General features: G+C 40.4%; 1 protein-coding gene across 1 annotated transcript; it reads right to left on the bottom strand.

Annotated features, from left to right (window-relative positions):
• Window positions 1-696: 696 nt before the first annotated feature.
• clec14a (C-type lectin domain containing 14A) lies at window positions 697-8,661 on the bottom strand. Its single transcript, XM_059354083.1, has 2 exons — window positions 8,540-8,661; window positions 697-2,778 (listed from the first exon to the last, which is right to left on the bottom strand). The coding sequence occupies exon 2, from the start codon at window positions 2,771-2,773 to the stop codon at window positions 1,544-1,546; it is 1,230 nt and encodes a 409-aa protein (XP_059210066.1). The 5' UTR covers window positions 2,774-2,778; window positions 8,540-8,661; the 3' UTR covers window positions 697-1,543.
• Window positions 8,662-16,288: the final 7,627 nt, after the last annotated feature.

A 16,288-nucleotide genomic window follows, 5' to 3' on the forward strand; every position in this document is an offset into this window, starting at 1 on the left:
CAAGAAGTAGTTCAGTGTGTGTGTGTGTGTGTGTGTGTGTGTGTGTGTGTTTGAACTGATAAAACAGAGTTGAAGAGTTCAGCAGAGAAACAAAGCCATCAGCAAGACTTTAATAACAGGCTGTGACAGACACACACACACACACACACACACACACACACATTTCCTGTGCTGTCAGTCAGACAGGTGGGGCGTTCACCTGAACTCTGTCAGTGTCTCTGAGCAGCAGGTCATGTGACTCCTTGTACTCTCAGTGACCTCACTGCTGCTCTATGGTTGGCTGATTCGACGTGGCTGATGTCGGAAAATCTGTCTGTTTCTCGGTCTGTCTGTCTGTCTGTCTGTCTGCCTGTCTGACTCTCTTTCTGTCTCTCTGTCTGTCTTCTGCTCAGATGAAAGTTGAGGTGATGCTGCCACCTGCTGGAGGACACATGGAGGTGATCACAGTTTCACACACACACACACACACACACACACACATACACATTTATTATTTATTTATTTTTTGTTTCTGTTTGTTAAATCAATAATAAATGATGTGTCACTGATCTGAGGCTACAGCTGTGACATCACAGGACTACATTACCCAGAGTGCACCTGTGTCCTCTGCTGCCACCAGAGGGCGCCAATAATCAGTTTATTATAATAAATTAACTCATAAATCAAGTGAAGACAAAACTGTCAAAGTTCAATTTATATTTTCATATTTTTTATAGTTAGTATCAAACAAAACAAAACATTTTCATCAGTTTTCACAGAGCTGATAATTTGATATTATAATTATTAAAATGATTATTATGTATTCATAAACTCAGAGGATGTCAAATGAAGATGTTTTAGTATTTTGTAGAATATTAAATGACTCTCAAACACCGAGATGGTGATGAGTCTGAGCGACTCTGTTCTGCAGGAAACGAGTGTGTAAACATGCTGATCACTTCCTGTCCTGCAGACGGAGCGGGGACTGAGGGATGTGGACAGATAAGAGACCCAGCGGACACATCTGTCCACATAGTTCTGTCCTGATGTTCTGTTTCCGGTTGTTTCCTCTAAAACAAACAAAGAATAAACACTCCGCTGGAAACAGACTCATAGAAACTCTGAGACACTTTATTCACTTAAAACAGCAAAAATCTCCTTTAATCAAAAAGTAAAAACTTTATTTTATTTTTAATTAAATCAGTTTAATTTCCCTTAAATACAGATACAGGTGTTTCATTATGACAGCTTCCTGTTGTCGTCAGTGAAGTTGGATACAAATTTAACTCAAAATATTAATATTTATCAACTACTACTTTGTCTATAAACTGTTAATTTCAGTTATTAAATGACCATTAACAATTCAATAATAAATAATTTTGATTTATGTTAAACTAATTCAGCTTTCAGTTATTTATCTTCAATAATTCATTAAAAAAATGTTGAGAAAACATTTTAAAGTGAAAATAAACTTTTTAATACTTCTGGGAAAGTTTGAGACACACTGATGATGTCACAGCCGGGCCGGCCAATTGCAGCGCGGCTCCCTCATGTTGCTGTCTTCTCATTGGTTGTCATTGGAGTCCTTCCCGTCGTTGCTCTTCATCGCCATCTTCTCCGCCTTCTTCATGGCGCGTTTCTTCGACCGCCGCATCAGGCAGCACTTCACTGTCACCGCCACAACCGCCACCAGTACCAGCAGCACCGCCAAGCCGACCAGCACTGGCACCAGGATCCCCATTGCGGCTGCTGGCACTGCCACCTCGCACTCCGGCGAGTCCCCGTCGTGCTTATTCCCGTTCTTGTCCACGCAGAAGCACCTGAAGGAGCCGACGGTGTTCAGACAGTTGTGCTTACAGGCACCGCCGCTGCACTCGTCGATGTCTGCGCAGTGTCCGGAGGCGTTCTTCCTGAAGCCGGCGGCACACGGGTGGCAGATGGTGGTGAAGTTGGCGGGGGAGCCATCCTGAAGGCGCCACGTGGCGGGACGCCCCGTGCAGTGAACCTCCAGCTGCACCGAGTAACAGTCCACCTGGACCCAGCTCGCATTGTCCTGCACCAGAGTGATGAAGCGGGACTCAGGGATGTACGGCTTCTCACACAAGTCTGAGGCCAGACCAGGATCAAGATCAAGACCAGGACCCTGCACTTCAGTTCCAGTTTCAGGCTTCAGGTCAGGTTCTGGTCCTACGGTAGGAAGTTCACGTTCAGCTGGTTCTGGTTTCTGTGTTGCAGGTTTAGGTTCAGCTGTAGCTGGATCTGGTTCAGGTTCTGGTGTAGCTGGTTCAGATCCTGGTGCAGCTGGTCCTGGTGTCCCAGCGGTGTCCTGGTCTCTCAGCTTACATATGAATCGGGACTGGGTCTTGCAGGTGACAGGGATCAGGCCCCAGCTGGTGACGTTGGCACCGTGCAGCTGGGCCCAGAGCGTGGCGCAGCGCAGCGTGGTGCAGGTGTTCTCCGGCTCCTTGGCCCAGCGGACCGTCTCCGAGTCCTCTCCGCGGCCCTCCGTCCACTTGAAGCCTCTCAGCGGCAGCGAGGGGACCACGCACTCATTCTTGACCTTCTTCAGCCCGACCCAGAAGGTGAGGTTGCTCTGACCGGGCGACGACAACTCGGAGACGAGCCGCAGCACGGCGGCGACCTCCTGCTCGGTGGCGAGCGTGGTGAGGACACCGGGGGAGCAGCCCTCCTCCGCCTGGTCGAAGTTGACCTCGGCGTGATGGATGCTGTAGCGCAGTGGGTTGGCAGAGACGTTCCCAAACAGGACCAGAACCCAGCAGAACCAGAACTCCATCGTCTCTGCAGGCAGAAACACATTCAGCAGTTATTTGCTTTGAACTTCAAATTCTGACAGAAAACATTTTTCAATTAAAAAATAAAGTGAATTTCATGTCCAGGGCATGCCCCCCTGGATAATTTATCTTCCATAAATCCCAAATTTGGTGCCTCTCACACATTCTGATGCCAGTATTCCATCATATACACTGATCTTAATGATTACATATTTTAATGAAATATTCTAAAGGAGAATAAAGGTTCTTGTATATTTTATTTAAGGCATCTTATTTTGACAGTCTTTATGTAAATTCTGTGATAGACAGATAGATAGTTTAGTGTGATTTAAGCCACCTTAATTGCAAGCTAATGTTAGCTCGCGGCTACTGAACGGCGTGAGCAATGTGTTTGGACCTCTGACGGCCCGGACAGGTTGGTAGTATTTAGTTCGGCTCCCCCACATGATACGGAGAGATGATGTGGGGGCAGGACTGAGACAGACAGGTAGGCATGTTTCTCTGTCATGTTGGAATTGCTTATGTCACAAACTGGTCAGGTTAGTGGCAAAAAAGAAGGGAGTCCACACGTAATATACAAAGCCAAATAATTTATTAATAAATCAGATAAATGTAAATTAAGTAACTGATCAATGAAATTATTAAAATTGAAATTAAGTCAAAACAAACCAAAATGGATGTGTGTGAATAAATGTCAATCAGTCATGTATGCAGTGTATGGGTGTGAATGAAGTGTGCTGTATGTGAGTGTTGTATGCAAGAGGGAAAATCAAACTCAGTCCCACATGGCAGGTGGGAACATGAGACCCAGGTTACCAGCTTGGAAGCAGCAAAGAGAGTGAGTGCTGGATAAGACTGCTCTTAAATACCCAGCACACAGGTGAGGCCATTTAAGCTGACGACCTGCCCACCACTGCCAACAAGGAAATAGGACAGCCAATCAGCAGGCAGAGGGGCAGGACGTCACACCCCCCTCCTAAAGAATGGGGTCCCACCACATTATCCATCAACTCCTCCACCTCTCCACAACCTGGACCCTAGGAGCAAATTGAGAGCAGTGAGAAGGCAGAATTTTAAAACAGCAAACTAGACAATCAGTGAGCACACAAACCACTAAGGCGACCGAGAAAGGGCATCAGCCATAACGTTCTCTGATCCCTTGATGTGTCGAATATCCAAATTGTATGGCTGTAAAAACAACGTCCACCGCATCAGCCTCTGATTTGGATTCTGAAGTGATCGCAGGAAAGTCAGTGGGTTGTGATCTGTGTAAACAGGTGGGGTTAGACCAGATCCCAAATACACTTCAAAATGCTGTAATGCCCATATTAAAGCAAGCGCCTCCTTCTCTATCACAGAGTAGTTAAGCTGATATCTATTGAACGGCATGACCGTGTACTTGTACAGACCAGGCGGTGTAATGAACGCACAAATTTCCTGTGCCCGCTTAGACAGGGGGACCTGCCAGTAACCTTTTAAGGTCAAATTTACTTACATAAGTGGCAGAACCTACCTGATCTATACAATCTTCCATACGAGGAAGAGGAAGAACATCTGGCTTTGTAATGTTATTAACCTTACGAAAGTCAGTACATGGCCTATAAGTGTTGTCCGGTTTACTGACCAAAAGACACGGCGACGCCCAACTAGAAGAACACGGCTCAGCAATATTATTGTCCAACATATAACGGACTTCTTAGTCCAAATGTTTGCGCTTATCTGATGAAACCCGATAAAATCGCTGCTTTATTGGTGCCGCGTCGCCAACATCTACATCATGTTCAATAAGATGCGTGCGAGAAGGAACATCGGAAAACAGTGCAGGATAATTTCCAATAAGGGCAACCAATTCACCACGTTTATTGTCATCCAAATTTGCCAACATGCAATCCAACTTTTGCAGTGACTCCGAATTTTTCAACCGACCATCTATCCAACGTAACCAACCAACCATCTATCCAACGTAACTCAACCAACCATCTATCCAACGTAACCCAACCAACCATCTATCCAATGTAACCAACCAACCATCTATCCAACGTAACCAACCAACCATCTATCTAACCAACGTAACCCAACCAACCATCTAACCAACGTAACCCAACCAACCATCTATCCAACATAACTCAACCAACCATCTATCCAACGTAACTCAACCAACCATCTATCCAATGTACCAACCAACCATCAAACCAGAAAAACCAACCAACCATCCATCCAACGTACCAACCAAATGTTGAGTGCTGGAACCACTGAAAAGTCTGGGACAGCCAAACCAAAATTGGAACCTCCCCAGCCCTGACTAACTAACAGACATTTAGCAACCCCATAACTACCTACACTCCTCCCTAGTCTTCGTGCTACTACATATGGTGGGTATTTATGCACTTAAGCCCACTGGGAAGAAAAAGCAACTGTTACCAGCGACCTTTCCTTGCACCATGGATGTGCTCCCGAGACGACTGCTCTGCCCACGTTTGCAGCCACACTAAATTCCCCAAGGCCAGCTCCCCTATTGGAAACCAGCCTCCTTAGCCTAACAGGGGACTACTGGTCCCTTATAATGGTACTTGCCTGTCCCAACCCAACACAAAGTTCCAACACTTTTATTTACTGCAACCAAACCTCACAAATTTAAGTTAACAAAACTTAAAGACAAATGTTCAATTGCTACTTCCAAACTCCGACAAAATCCCCCAAAATTCAAACTAAAAAAAAAATTACATGTGGACCTCCCAACACTGGCAGCTAACTAATTGGCTTCAACAGGTGCTACTAATAAGCCAATGGACACTTTGAAACCAAAAAACTCTAAGACCAAATAGTTCTATATAACTAAGACCAAAACACAATTCCTAACAAGAACCCAAGCAAATATCGGTGTCAAAAGTTAATACTGAGACAAACCATACTGAATTCTACTAATGTACCCTTACAACATTACCTAGAATCCTGATTGAAGTCAAATGTACAAAATCAAACAATGGTTTGGCCCCCATTTTGTCACAAACTGGTCAGGTTAGTGGCAAAAAAGAAGGGAGTCCACACGTAACATACAAAGCCAAATAATTTATTAATAAATCAGATAAATGTAAATTAAGTAACTGATCAATGAAATTAAAATTGAAATTAAGTCAAAACAAACCAAAATGGATGTGTGTGAATAAATGTCAATCAGTCATGTATGCAGTGTATGGGTGTGAATGAAGTGTGCTGTATGTGAGTGTTGTATGCAAGAGGGAAAATCAAACTCAGTCCCACATGGCAGGTGGGAACATGAGACCCAGGTTACCAGCTTGGAAGCAGCAAAGAGAGTGAGTGCTGGATAAGACTGCTCTTAAATACCCAGCACACAGGTGAGGCCATTTAAGCTGACGACCTGCCCACCACTGCCAACAAGGAAATAGGACAGCCAATCAGCAGGCAGAGGAGCAGGACGTCACACTTTGAAGCGGAGAAGTGGGGAGGACAGCTCAGTATGTCCAGTGTGTGTGTCAGTGTGTGAATGCGCCTCATGTCTGGGAGGAGGATGGAGAGGTGGGTCAGGGTTTAGACTGACACTCTGCTGAGCAACACAACGCGAAATAACCTTATATTATGAACCATGCAAAACTACTTTCAGTAATAGACTAGAAAATTTCCTCTGGGGAAATTCTGAAAGGGCCACAGGAGCTACAGCCTTTGTGTGTACATTATGATGAGATTCTTCAGAGATTTCAAACAATTAATACTATTAATATTATGATACTTTATTATATACAAGGAGCACACCTACAACAAGCATTCCTTTCCAAGTATTTATTTATACAGCAACCTATGCCTTTTCAACCTCAAAATGTGTGTGTGTGTGTGTGTGTGTGTGTGTGTGTGTGTGTGTGTGTGTGTGTGTGTGTGTGTGTGTTGGCTTGCGTGTAACTAAAATCACATAAAGTTACCTGTGTGTGTGTGTGTGTGTGTGTGTGTGTATATCTGTAACTGTAATCACAAAGTTACCTGTGTGTGTGTGTCTGTGTGTCTGTGTGTCTGTCTGTCTGTCTGTGTGTGTGTGTGTGTGTCTGGTTCTCTCTTTCTGTGAGAGATGGATGAAAGGATGAAAGGCTTTGGGGTCGACCAATCAGAGCAGAGCAATCAATGGAATTAACTGCTGCTGTAGAATGTAGCAGCATCCAGAGGTGGACAGACTGGAATTTCTGGCTTCGAACAGAAAGCATTTTTGGCAAAACCATAATACCTATCATTGATCCGACTTCACTTTGAGCGTCCTGAGTTCTTCCTGAACAGCTCCATATGTTTTTTGTGAATAATTAAAGATGAAAGAAAAATTAAGAAATTTGTAAGAGTCCTGCGTTTTTAATATAGGAGTCAATGGAGCTGTTGGTGGCACATCTGTGCGTCCTACACTCAAACTATAACTCTGACAACTTTACCAGAGGATTGTGAGTGAGAAGAAAAATTTTCTTACGTTTCTATGTATAAATTATTTCTGTAGAGTGGAATTTGCGGCCTGGAGTGCAGTTTTCAAATGTATTTTTTGACAATTTTTTCTGTCTCTCTACACTCTGAGCGATGATGTCACACACTCTGACACAAACATTCCATGCAATACACACCCATTATAATCTCAGAATTTCTCCAAAAATGATCATGGTCATTGAACAGGGGTTGATAAAAAACTATATGACCTATTGAAACGTGGATTAATACACCAATACACAAGACTTGTGTCTACTGTTTGAAGTTTAAATGGAGTCTCTAGGTGAAATTGTGCCGGAGAAGTAGATGTTTGAATATTTCCAATTATTGTTCTTTTTCGCTCATTTTTTTCGGGCCATCCCATTTACTTCAATGCAAATTTTTGCGCATTTTTCTTAAATTCGTATTCCGTATAGAAAAGTAATATCACATTAATCCCGATCAAACTGCACATTTTGATATATAATTTGTCCTGCAACTCTTCGAGCGGGACAAAATTCTGTCTTGATGAGGAAGAAGAAAAAGCACTGACTGACCAGTGCTTGGTGCGATTGCCCCGTGGCCCTAATAATAATGCATTTAATTTATGAGCCCCTTTCAAAACACCCAAGGACACTGTACAACAAAACATAAAATTATTTAAAAAAACAGTGGCAACAAAATAAAACATCAGACAGTATTTAGATGGTGAGTGAGCGACTAGGTGGCACATGCTTGTCTGAACAGATAGGTTTTGAGTCTGGATTTTAACAGTGGCAAAGAGTCAATGGTGTGGAGGTCAGGAGGGAGAGTGTTCCAGAGCTGAGGAGCAGAGCAGCTGAAGGCTCTACTGCCCATGGTGACAAGGCGGGCAGGAGGGACAGAGAGCTGGAGGGTGGAGGAGGTCTGAGATGAACGGTGGAGCCAGGTTGTGAAGAAATGTGATGTTAGTTAGCACATGAGACTCTGGCGGGACAGATCAGAGTCTGGGTCATTAATGGAAAACCCTGAACAACAGGAACAGAATCATTCCAACTTCATGGGCAAACACACACACACACACACACACACACACTGATGTACTTAATGTAAAAGAATGTGTATGTATGTATGTATGTGTGTGTGTGTGTGTGTGTGTGTGTTATACATACATATATGTTATGTAGATGAAATAAACCAAATAGAAACAACAGAATAGAATAATAAGAATAAAGAAGAATGAAGTCAGCTATAAATCTGAGTTTAACTTCCTGTCTGATCGATTTTGTCATTTGAATTGTTTTTGTTAAAAATTATTTTTTTAAATAAGTTCTTACCGTCTGATTCATCCAGCGTCTCTCTCCTCCTCCTCTTCTTCTTTTTCTGCTACAGTTTCTTCTCGTTCTCTCCACGCCTTCTTCTTCCTCCCCTCCTTCAGGCTCCTCTTCAGTCCTCCCAGTTTGTCCCACTGAGTTTCTGAGATTGAGTTCTGCTCCACAGTAGCTCTGCCCCCCCCCCCCCCCCCCCCCCCCCCCCCCCCCCCCCCCAGGACAGGAAGTGTGTTGTGTCTTGATATGGCGAGCTGGTTTCCTGGTTTCCTCTGGAGAAGCTCACCTCAGAACGCTCGTAGGGGATTTATTGTTCGACTCAACTGACTGGTCACGCTGCTCTGTGATTGGCTGAGAAGAGGAGTCACCTGTCCAACATTTCTTTATTAATAATATTGATATAATAACATTCACATGCACAGTAGCAGTGAATCTGTTTTGGGTCCTTTACCGTCCTTACAGTGAAACAGGGAATCTCTCAGCAGTGCTCAGGGTCAGCTTTGATAATAAACGATGAAAATAATCAGGAAAAACACCACGATGATTCATATTATTCATATAACATCTGTACCGCTTGCAACTCTGGGACCAGCAGCGACCTGTCAGCAGTTAGGCTCCACCCACAAATACATCATCATTATAGGTAAACAGAAAATTGGTCTATGTCATTCTCTTTTATTATGAGATTTGATGAGATACTAAATGATGACTTTTATTATGAAATTTGGACAATGTACTATACTATGACTTTTATTATGAAATTTTGACAACGTACTGTACTATGACTTTTATTATAAAACTTGAACAACATATTGTACTGTGACTTTTATTATGAAATTTGACGACATACTATACTATGACTTTTATTATGAAATTTGACGAAATACTAGACTATGACTTTTATTATGAAATTTGACGAAATACTATACTATGACTTTTATTATGAAATTTGATGAAATACTATACTATGACTTTTATTATGAAATCTGAACAACATACTAAACTATGACTTTTATTATGAAATTTGATGAAATACTATACTATGACTTTTATTATGAAATCTGAAGTACATTTTCATTAACAAAATTAAGTCAATTAAGGATAAGATCCCGCCCCTGTTGTGTGATTCCCCTGCTGGCACAGAGCTTGATTCTCCGACAGACCTAAAAAATTTCAGGCCTATTTCCAAGCTCCCGTTCTTGTCTAAAATCTTAGAGAAGGTGGTCTCCGAACAGTTGTCATCTTTTCTGAATCAAAATAACATCCATGAGACATTCCAATCCAGGTTCCGCAAACTCCACTCTACAGAAACAGCTTTACTGAAAGTGTCCAGCGACATTATGATGTCTGCTGACTCTGGTAAATGCTCTGTTTTAGTTCTCCTGGATCTGTCCTCAGCCTTTGACATAGTTGATCACCGCATCCTGCTGAAAAGATTGAGGGACCTAGTAGGACTGTCAGGGTTAGTTCTAAATTGGTTCTCCTACTATCTAACTGGTTGTAGTTTTAGTGTCTCAGCAAACCAAATAAGATCTGATTCAGCGGACCTGTTGTGTGGTGTCCCCCAAGGTTCCGTTTTGGGCCCTGTGTTATTTCTGCTGTATTTGATCCCCTTGGGAAAGGTCATCGAAAGGTTTAGCGATGTTTCATTCCACCTGTTTGCCGATGATATACAGCTTTACTGTTCCTTTAAGCCTACGGAGGTCCAGAAGCTTGACTCCTTAGTCCAGTGCTTAGTGGAAGACAAACAATGACCGTGTGAAAATTCTTTAAAGCTAAATACAGATAAAACTGAAACCCTGGTTATTGCCCCGGAGGACTTAATTCCAGGAATAAACCAGTACTTGGGTGATTTAGCCAGTCAGCTAAACCTACCCTGAGAAACCTGGGTGTCATCTTTGACAAAGACATGTCCTTAGTGCAACATTGTAAACAGCTGTCGAGAAATTGCTTCTTTCAACTCAGAAAAATCTCCAAGCTCAGGAAAATGGTGTCACATAATGACCTAGAACTCATTATACATGCATTTGTGTCTTCTCGGCTAGACTACTGCAATAGTTTGTTTTCATGTCTTAAAAAAATGAGCTGTCGCGTCTGCAATTAGTGCAGAACTCTGCAGCGAGAATTCTGACCCGCACGCATAGGTGGACTCACATATCCACTATTCTTAAAGCCTTACATTGGCTCCCTGTCTCTTTTAGAATCAATTTTAAAATTCTGGTCTTAACAACCAGAGCCTTACATGGCCAGGCTCCACCCTACATATGTGACCTGATACAGCCCTATACACTACTGCAGATCAGAATCTGCTTATGGTTCCGCGCTCCCGTTTTCGAACCAGAGGTGATCGAGCTTTCCAGGCTGTTGCTCCCATGCTTTGGAACAGTCTCCCTCCCTCACTGCGCTCAGTGGATTCTGTTGTCACTGTTAGAAGCCAACTGAAGACATTTTTATTTGTTCGGGCTTTTGATTAGTTGCTTTGGGACTGCTATGGTTGTTTCATTGCTGTTGTTTTGGTCTTTTAAAACTTGTATGTAAATTTTTATGTTATGTTTATGATTTTTATGTGAAGCACTTGGTGACTTCTGTCTGTGAAAGGTGCTATATAAATAAAGTTTACTTACTTACATACTAAACTATGACTTTCATTATGAGATTTGAACAACATACTATACTATGACTTTTATTATGAAATTTGAACAACATACTTTATGATGACTTTTATTATGAAATTTGGACAATGTACTATACTATGACTTTTATTATGAAATTTAGACAACGTACTATACTATGACTTTTATTATGACATTTGGATAAAGTAATATACTATTACTTTTATTATGAAATTTAGACAACGTACTATACTTTGACTTTCATTATGAAATTTGGACGACGTACTATACTATGACTTCTTCACGTTGGTGACATCACTACTCGTTGTTCATCTTGCTGCTAAATGTTAAATTAATCAGTTCCATCAGTACATGTGGTCCATTAGTCATAGCTCCGCCCTCCTCGACCTTCCACTTCCTGCCATTCTTCACACACTTCCTCCAGGAAGCAGGAAGCATCTGGGTCGCCGTGACAACAATCATCGTCCACTGTGAGTGTCTGACCTGGCATTTCCACTGTTTGTTCAGATACAATGTGTGTGTGTGTGTGTGTGTGTGTGTGAGAGAGTGAGGTGAGTGAGTGAGTGTGTTGTGTGTGTGTGTATGTATGTGTGTGTTATGCGTGTGTGTGTGTCTGTGTACATATATATATATAATAGAAGTTTATTTGATAGGGAAATTATTACCTAGACAGTGATTAAGTCAAAAAGTGTGATAAAATTATATTAAGTCTAAAATACACAAATATTTGAAGAGCTGTTAAACACTTTTAAACACACTTATAACAAATTCAATTTGAAAATGTTTATTCACTGAAAACTAAATATAAAAGCTGAAAGAAAACAACAACATTACTATTAGAACCGTTTATAGCAATGCAAAACGACAGTGCAGTAACTACATTTTGGGGTCAAAGGTAAAATAAAATCGTCAAGATTTTTGTGCATAAAACTTACATCATCAATACATGTAGAAATAAGTGTCATATCACTTACCTACCTATAACCCATTTGGCTGGCCAGTTTAAAATGTTTTAAACATTTTAAAGCAGTTTTTCTCAGTTTGACACTTTGTGTAGTTACTGCAGTTAGACTCTGTAGGGCAGTGTGCATCTCTCCACCACCTCCTCCAGTGTCCAACCTGGCTCTAACCACAGAACCAGCTTTTTTGACCAGTCTGTCCAACTGTCTTGCATCTCTGTGTGTGATGCTGCCTCCCCAGCAGACTGCAGCATAAAACAACACACTTCCACCACAAACTGATAAAACATCTGCAGCATCCTACTACAGATGTCAAGAGATCTGAGCTTCCTTATTGTAGAGAGTGTCTGTGTTAAGGGACCAGTCCAACTTATTATCCAGGTATACATCTAGATACTTATAACTTGGCACCACCTGGATGTCCACCCCACAGGAATACACTGGCTTGAACCTGTGGAAATCTATGATAATTTCCTTAGTCTTTGAGGTGTTCAGTAGGAGATAGTTTTTGTGACTCCAGTCACTGAAGGCTTTTATCAGATCCTTATATTCAGATTCCTGTCCATTCCTGATACACGACACAATAGCAGTGTTCTCCGAGTATTTCTGGATGTGGCAGGACTCAGAGTTGTATTTGAAGTCTGCTGTGCACAGTTTGAACAGGAATGGAGCCAGAACAAATATTTTATTTATATTTTATTTATATTTCATTTATGTTTTATTTAAATTTAATTTGTATTTTATTTATGTTTTAATTATATTTGACATATGTTTAATTTCTATTTTATTTCTATTTCATTTATGTTTTATTTCTATTTTATTCATATTTTATTTCTATTTTAGTTACATTTTATTTATATTTTATTTAAATTGTATTTATATTTTATTGAAATTGTGTTTATATTTCATTTATATTTTTATTTAAATTGTGTTTATAATTTATTTATTTTTTATTTATATTTTATATGTTTTATTTGAATTGTATATATATATATTATTTATGTTGTATTTATATTTTAGATATATTATATTAAAATTGTTTTTAATATTTTATATGTATTTTATTTAAATTGTATTTATATTCCATTTATATTTTATTTCTGTTTTATTTAAATTTAATTTATGTTTTATTTATATTTTATTTATGTTTTATTTTGTGTGCTTGCTTGCAAAAGCACACTAATTGTTATTCCGTGGGCTTATTTTGTGTGCTTGCTTGCAAAAGCACACTAATTGTTAGTCCGTGGGCTTATTCTTATTTTTAATCTTCCGTTTCTTCCGTGGTGTTTTTTCGGTCTACTATTCCTCCCAGAGTTTTGGTCACACATACACAAAAAAAGATATCAAACCGACTGGCTCGCCCATGACAAGTGTGCTATGACTTTTCTAAGGGTTTCGACAAACAGTTTTCAAATTATTGGGCAAAAACATGTCAAAAAATCCCCCCAATGTAACCCTATGGAGAGTCTAGAGTGGTGATGTCATCAAGCAGAGTGCAGAGGGAGAGAAAGAATTGTCAAAAAATACATTTGAAAACTGCGCTCCAGGCTACAAATTTCACTCTACAGAAATAATTTATACATAGAAACGTAGGAAAATTTGTCCTCTCACTCGCAATCCTCTGGTAAAGCTGTCAGAGTTATAGTCTGGGCGTAGGACGCACAGATGCGCCAACAACACGCACAAACTGCCTCATTCGCTCCCATATTAAAAACGCAGGAAGATTTCTGAAAAAGGGAGATCTAGCAGTTTTATTAAATCACTCTGACAAAGCCATTTTTTTTATTTTTCTGGAAAAAAAACAATAACATATGTAGACGTTGAGGAAGAACTCAGGACGCTCAAAGTGAAGTTGGATCAATGATAGGTATTATGGTTTTGCCAAAAATGCTTTCTGTTCGAGGCCAGAATTTCCAGTTTGTCGACCTCTGGCTGCTCAGTGTAGCGGAACTGTCTCCACCGTCAGTTAATTTCAGTTGATTGCTCTGCTCTGATTGGTCGACTCCACCTGGCCACCTGGTTGCTTAACTACCAAAGCCCCCCCTCCTCCAACACAGACATCTTAACTGAAAACAGTTTACTCTAACTCAGCGGTTCCCAAACGTTTTTAGCTGCGCACCCCCTTCTATGTCCCAACCGTGTTGACGCACCCCCAATCCCCCACACCTTCAAAAAAAACAAAATGCAATAAGCTTTTTTATAGCCATATTAAAGGTGGCATGTTTAATCATGCTTAAATGAGAACACATATAATAAAATAATCACCATCACAACAATGCGGTCTCGCATTTGAATTAACCTGAACACAGTTTCAATATAATGCAACAAAGTTATGCGCAAGCTTACACTTTTAAGAGCAAAGAGGATGATGACAGGCTCAGGATCAGAGGCAGAAAGCACATAAGTTGGGGAAAATGTTATATTTTAAACCGCGTTGAACCCAGTTTTTGATTTTACATTTTACAAAGGAAATGTTAATTTACACTTTTTATCGTGTGTGGGGAAAAAATTTATTTGTGTTATTATCAGACCGCCATTACATTTTTCATCTCGCACACCCCCTAGCGGCAGCTCGCGCAGCCCCAGGGGTGCATGCACCACACTTTGGGAATCCCTGCCCTAGACAATAACAGGTTGTCTTACATAGTTTTTGCTGCTTCTTCTAGGGTGGGTAGATAGATATCTTACCTTCTCAGGTGAACGGCCATGCATTCATATATTTTTTTCTCAACAAGTTAATTTCATTTGTTTTCTCGAGATAACGAGATAATTTTCTGTAGTCCAGACACGTAGCCAGCAAAGGGCCCGCCCATTTTACTCACTGGCCCACCCAGCCGAGTATGATAAAAACATATTTTGTTACAAAAAAATATAAACATGTATGTAAGAAAGGAAATGAATGTATAATTGTTTTGTAACCCAGCCCATGTGGGATGAGCCTCTCCACACCCTGGAACTCTGCAACAATGTGGAACTCTCACTTTGTTTTATAAATGTGGTTCATATCAGACTGCGTGTGAACTTACAGTCCTGAATTGTGACCACTGTGAAATGCGACATGACTGTTCAGCTTGAGGTCGCATTGGAAAATATCAGATCTATATCCGATTTAGGATCACAAAGAGACCCGGTTCTGATTTGAAAAAAAATTAGATTCCATCTGATCTGTGCTGCATACTATACAAAACAAAACAAAAACAGATACATATAAGCAAAAAGAACTAAACAGATTTGGGCCACTTTTGCTTGCAGTAGCCCATGTTGTGTGGCAATCTGCCGTAAAAATTGTCTGCTTTATTTGAGTCTATATTTTAATGTTCAATATCCACACCCCAGTCAACTCTCCCTTGTTAAGCCAAAAGGAATCTGGCATTCATTGACTTTCTTCTTTAAATACACAGATAGCTGTGTAATTTACCATACCCTGGACCAGTAGTTCTCAACCTTTTTGAGTCGCGACCCCAAATTTAACATGCATGTTGTCTGTGACCCCCCCTCACTGAACCGAATCTCACAGTTCAGATCTACAATCTCAGTTGATGCGACAAATTTTGGACAAATAATGATGCAGAGAACAACTAAAACATCTCTCTGTCTGTGCATTTATATATTTTTTTATATTTTATTGTTAGTTTTAATCTAAGTCCTTTGCTATAAGTTTAAAGGTCCATTCTGACCTCCTGAGTATGTAACAGTCAGCTTCAAGCCAGAGACTCCTTGGAAAGTAATAACTTGCTACTTTGGGATTTGTCACAAAATTACCCAAAAAAGAATCAAATTGACCTCAAAATGACACAAAATTATAAAAAAAAAGACATAAAAAAGACATAAAATTACCAAAAAATTACATTAAATTAAGCAAAAAGGGACTCAAATTGACTACAAAATTTAAAAAAATGACCACAAAAAGACACAAAATGACCAAAAAAGACATAAAATGACAAAAAAAAGACACAAAATGACCAGAAAAGACACAACATTACCTAAAAAAGACAAAATTACCAAAAAAAAGACACAAAATGACTAAAAAAACACAAAATTACCAAAAAGACTAAAACACATGAACACTTTAACACAGTGGAGACAGAGCTGACTTCCAAAATGATTTGGCGACCCCCAGAAATCATCTCGCGACCCCAATTGGGGTCGGGATCCCAAGTTTGAGA

This window comes from Centropristis striata, chromosome 16, assembly GCF_030273125.1.
Source record: "Centropristis striata isolate RG_2023a ecotype Rhode Island chromosome 16, C.striata_1.0, whole genome shotgun sequence".
NCBI lineage: Eukaryota > Metazoa > Chordata > Actinopteri > Perciformes > Serranidae > Centropristis > Centropristis striata.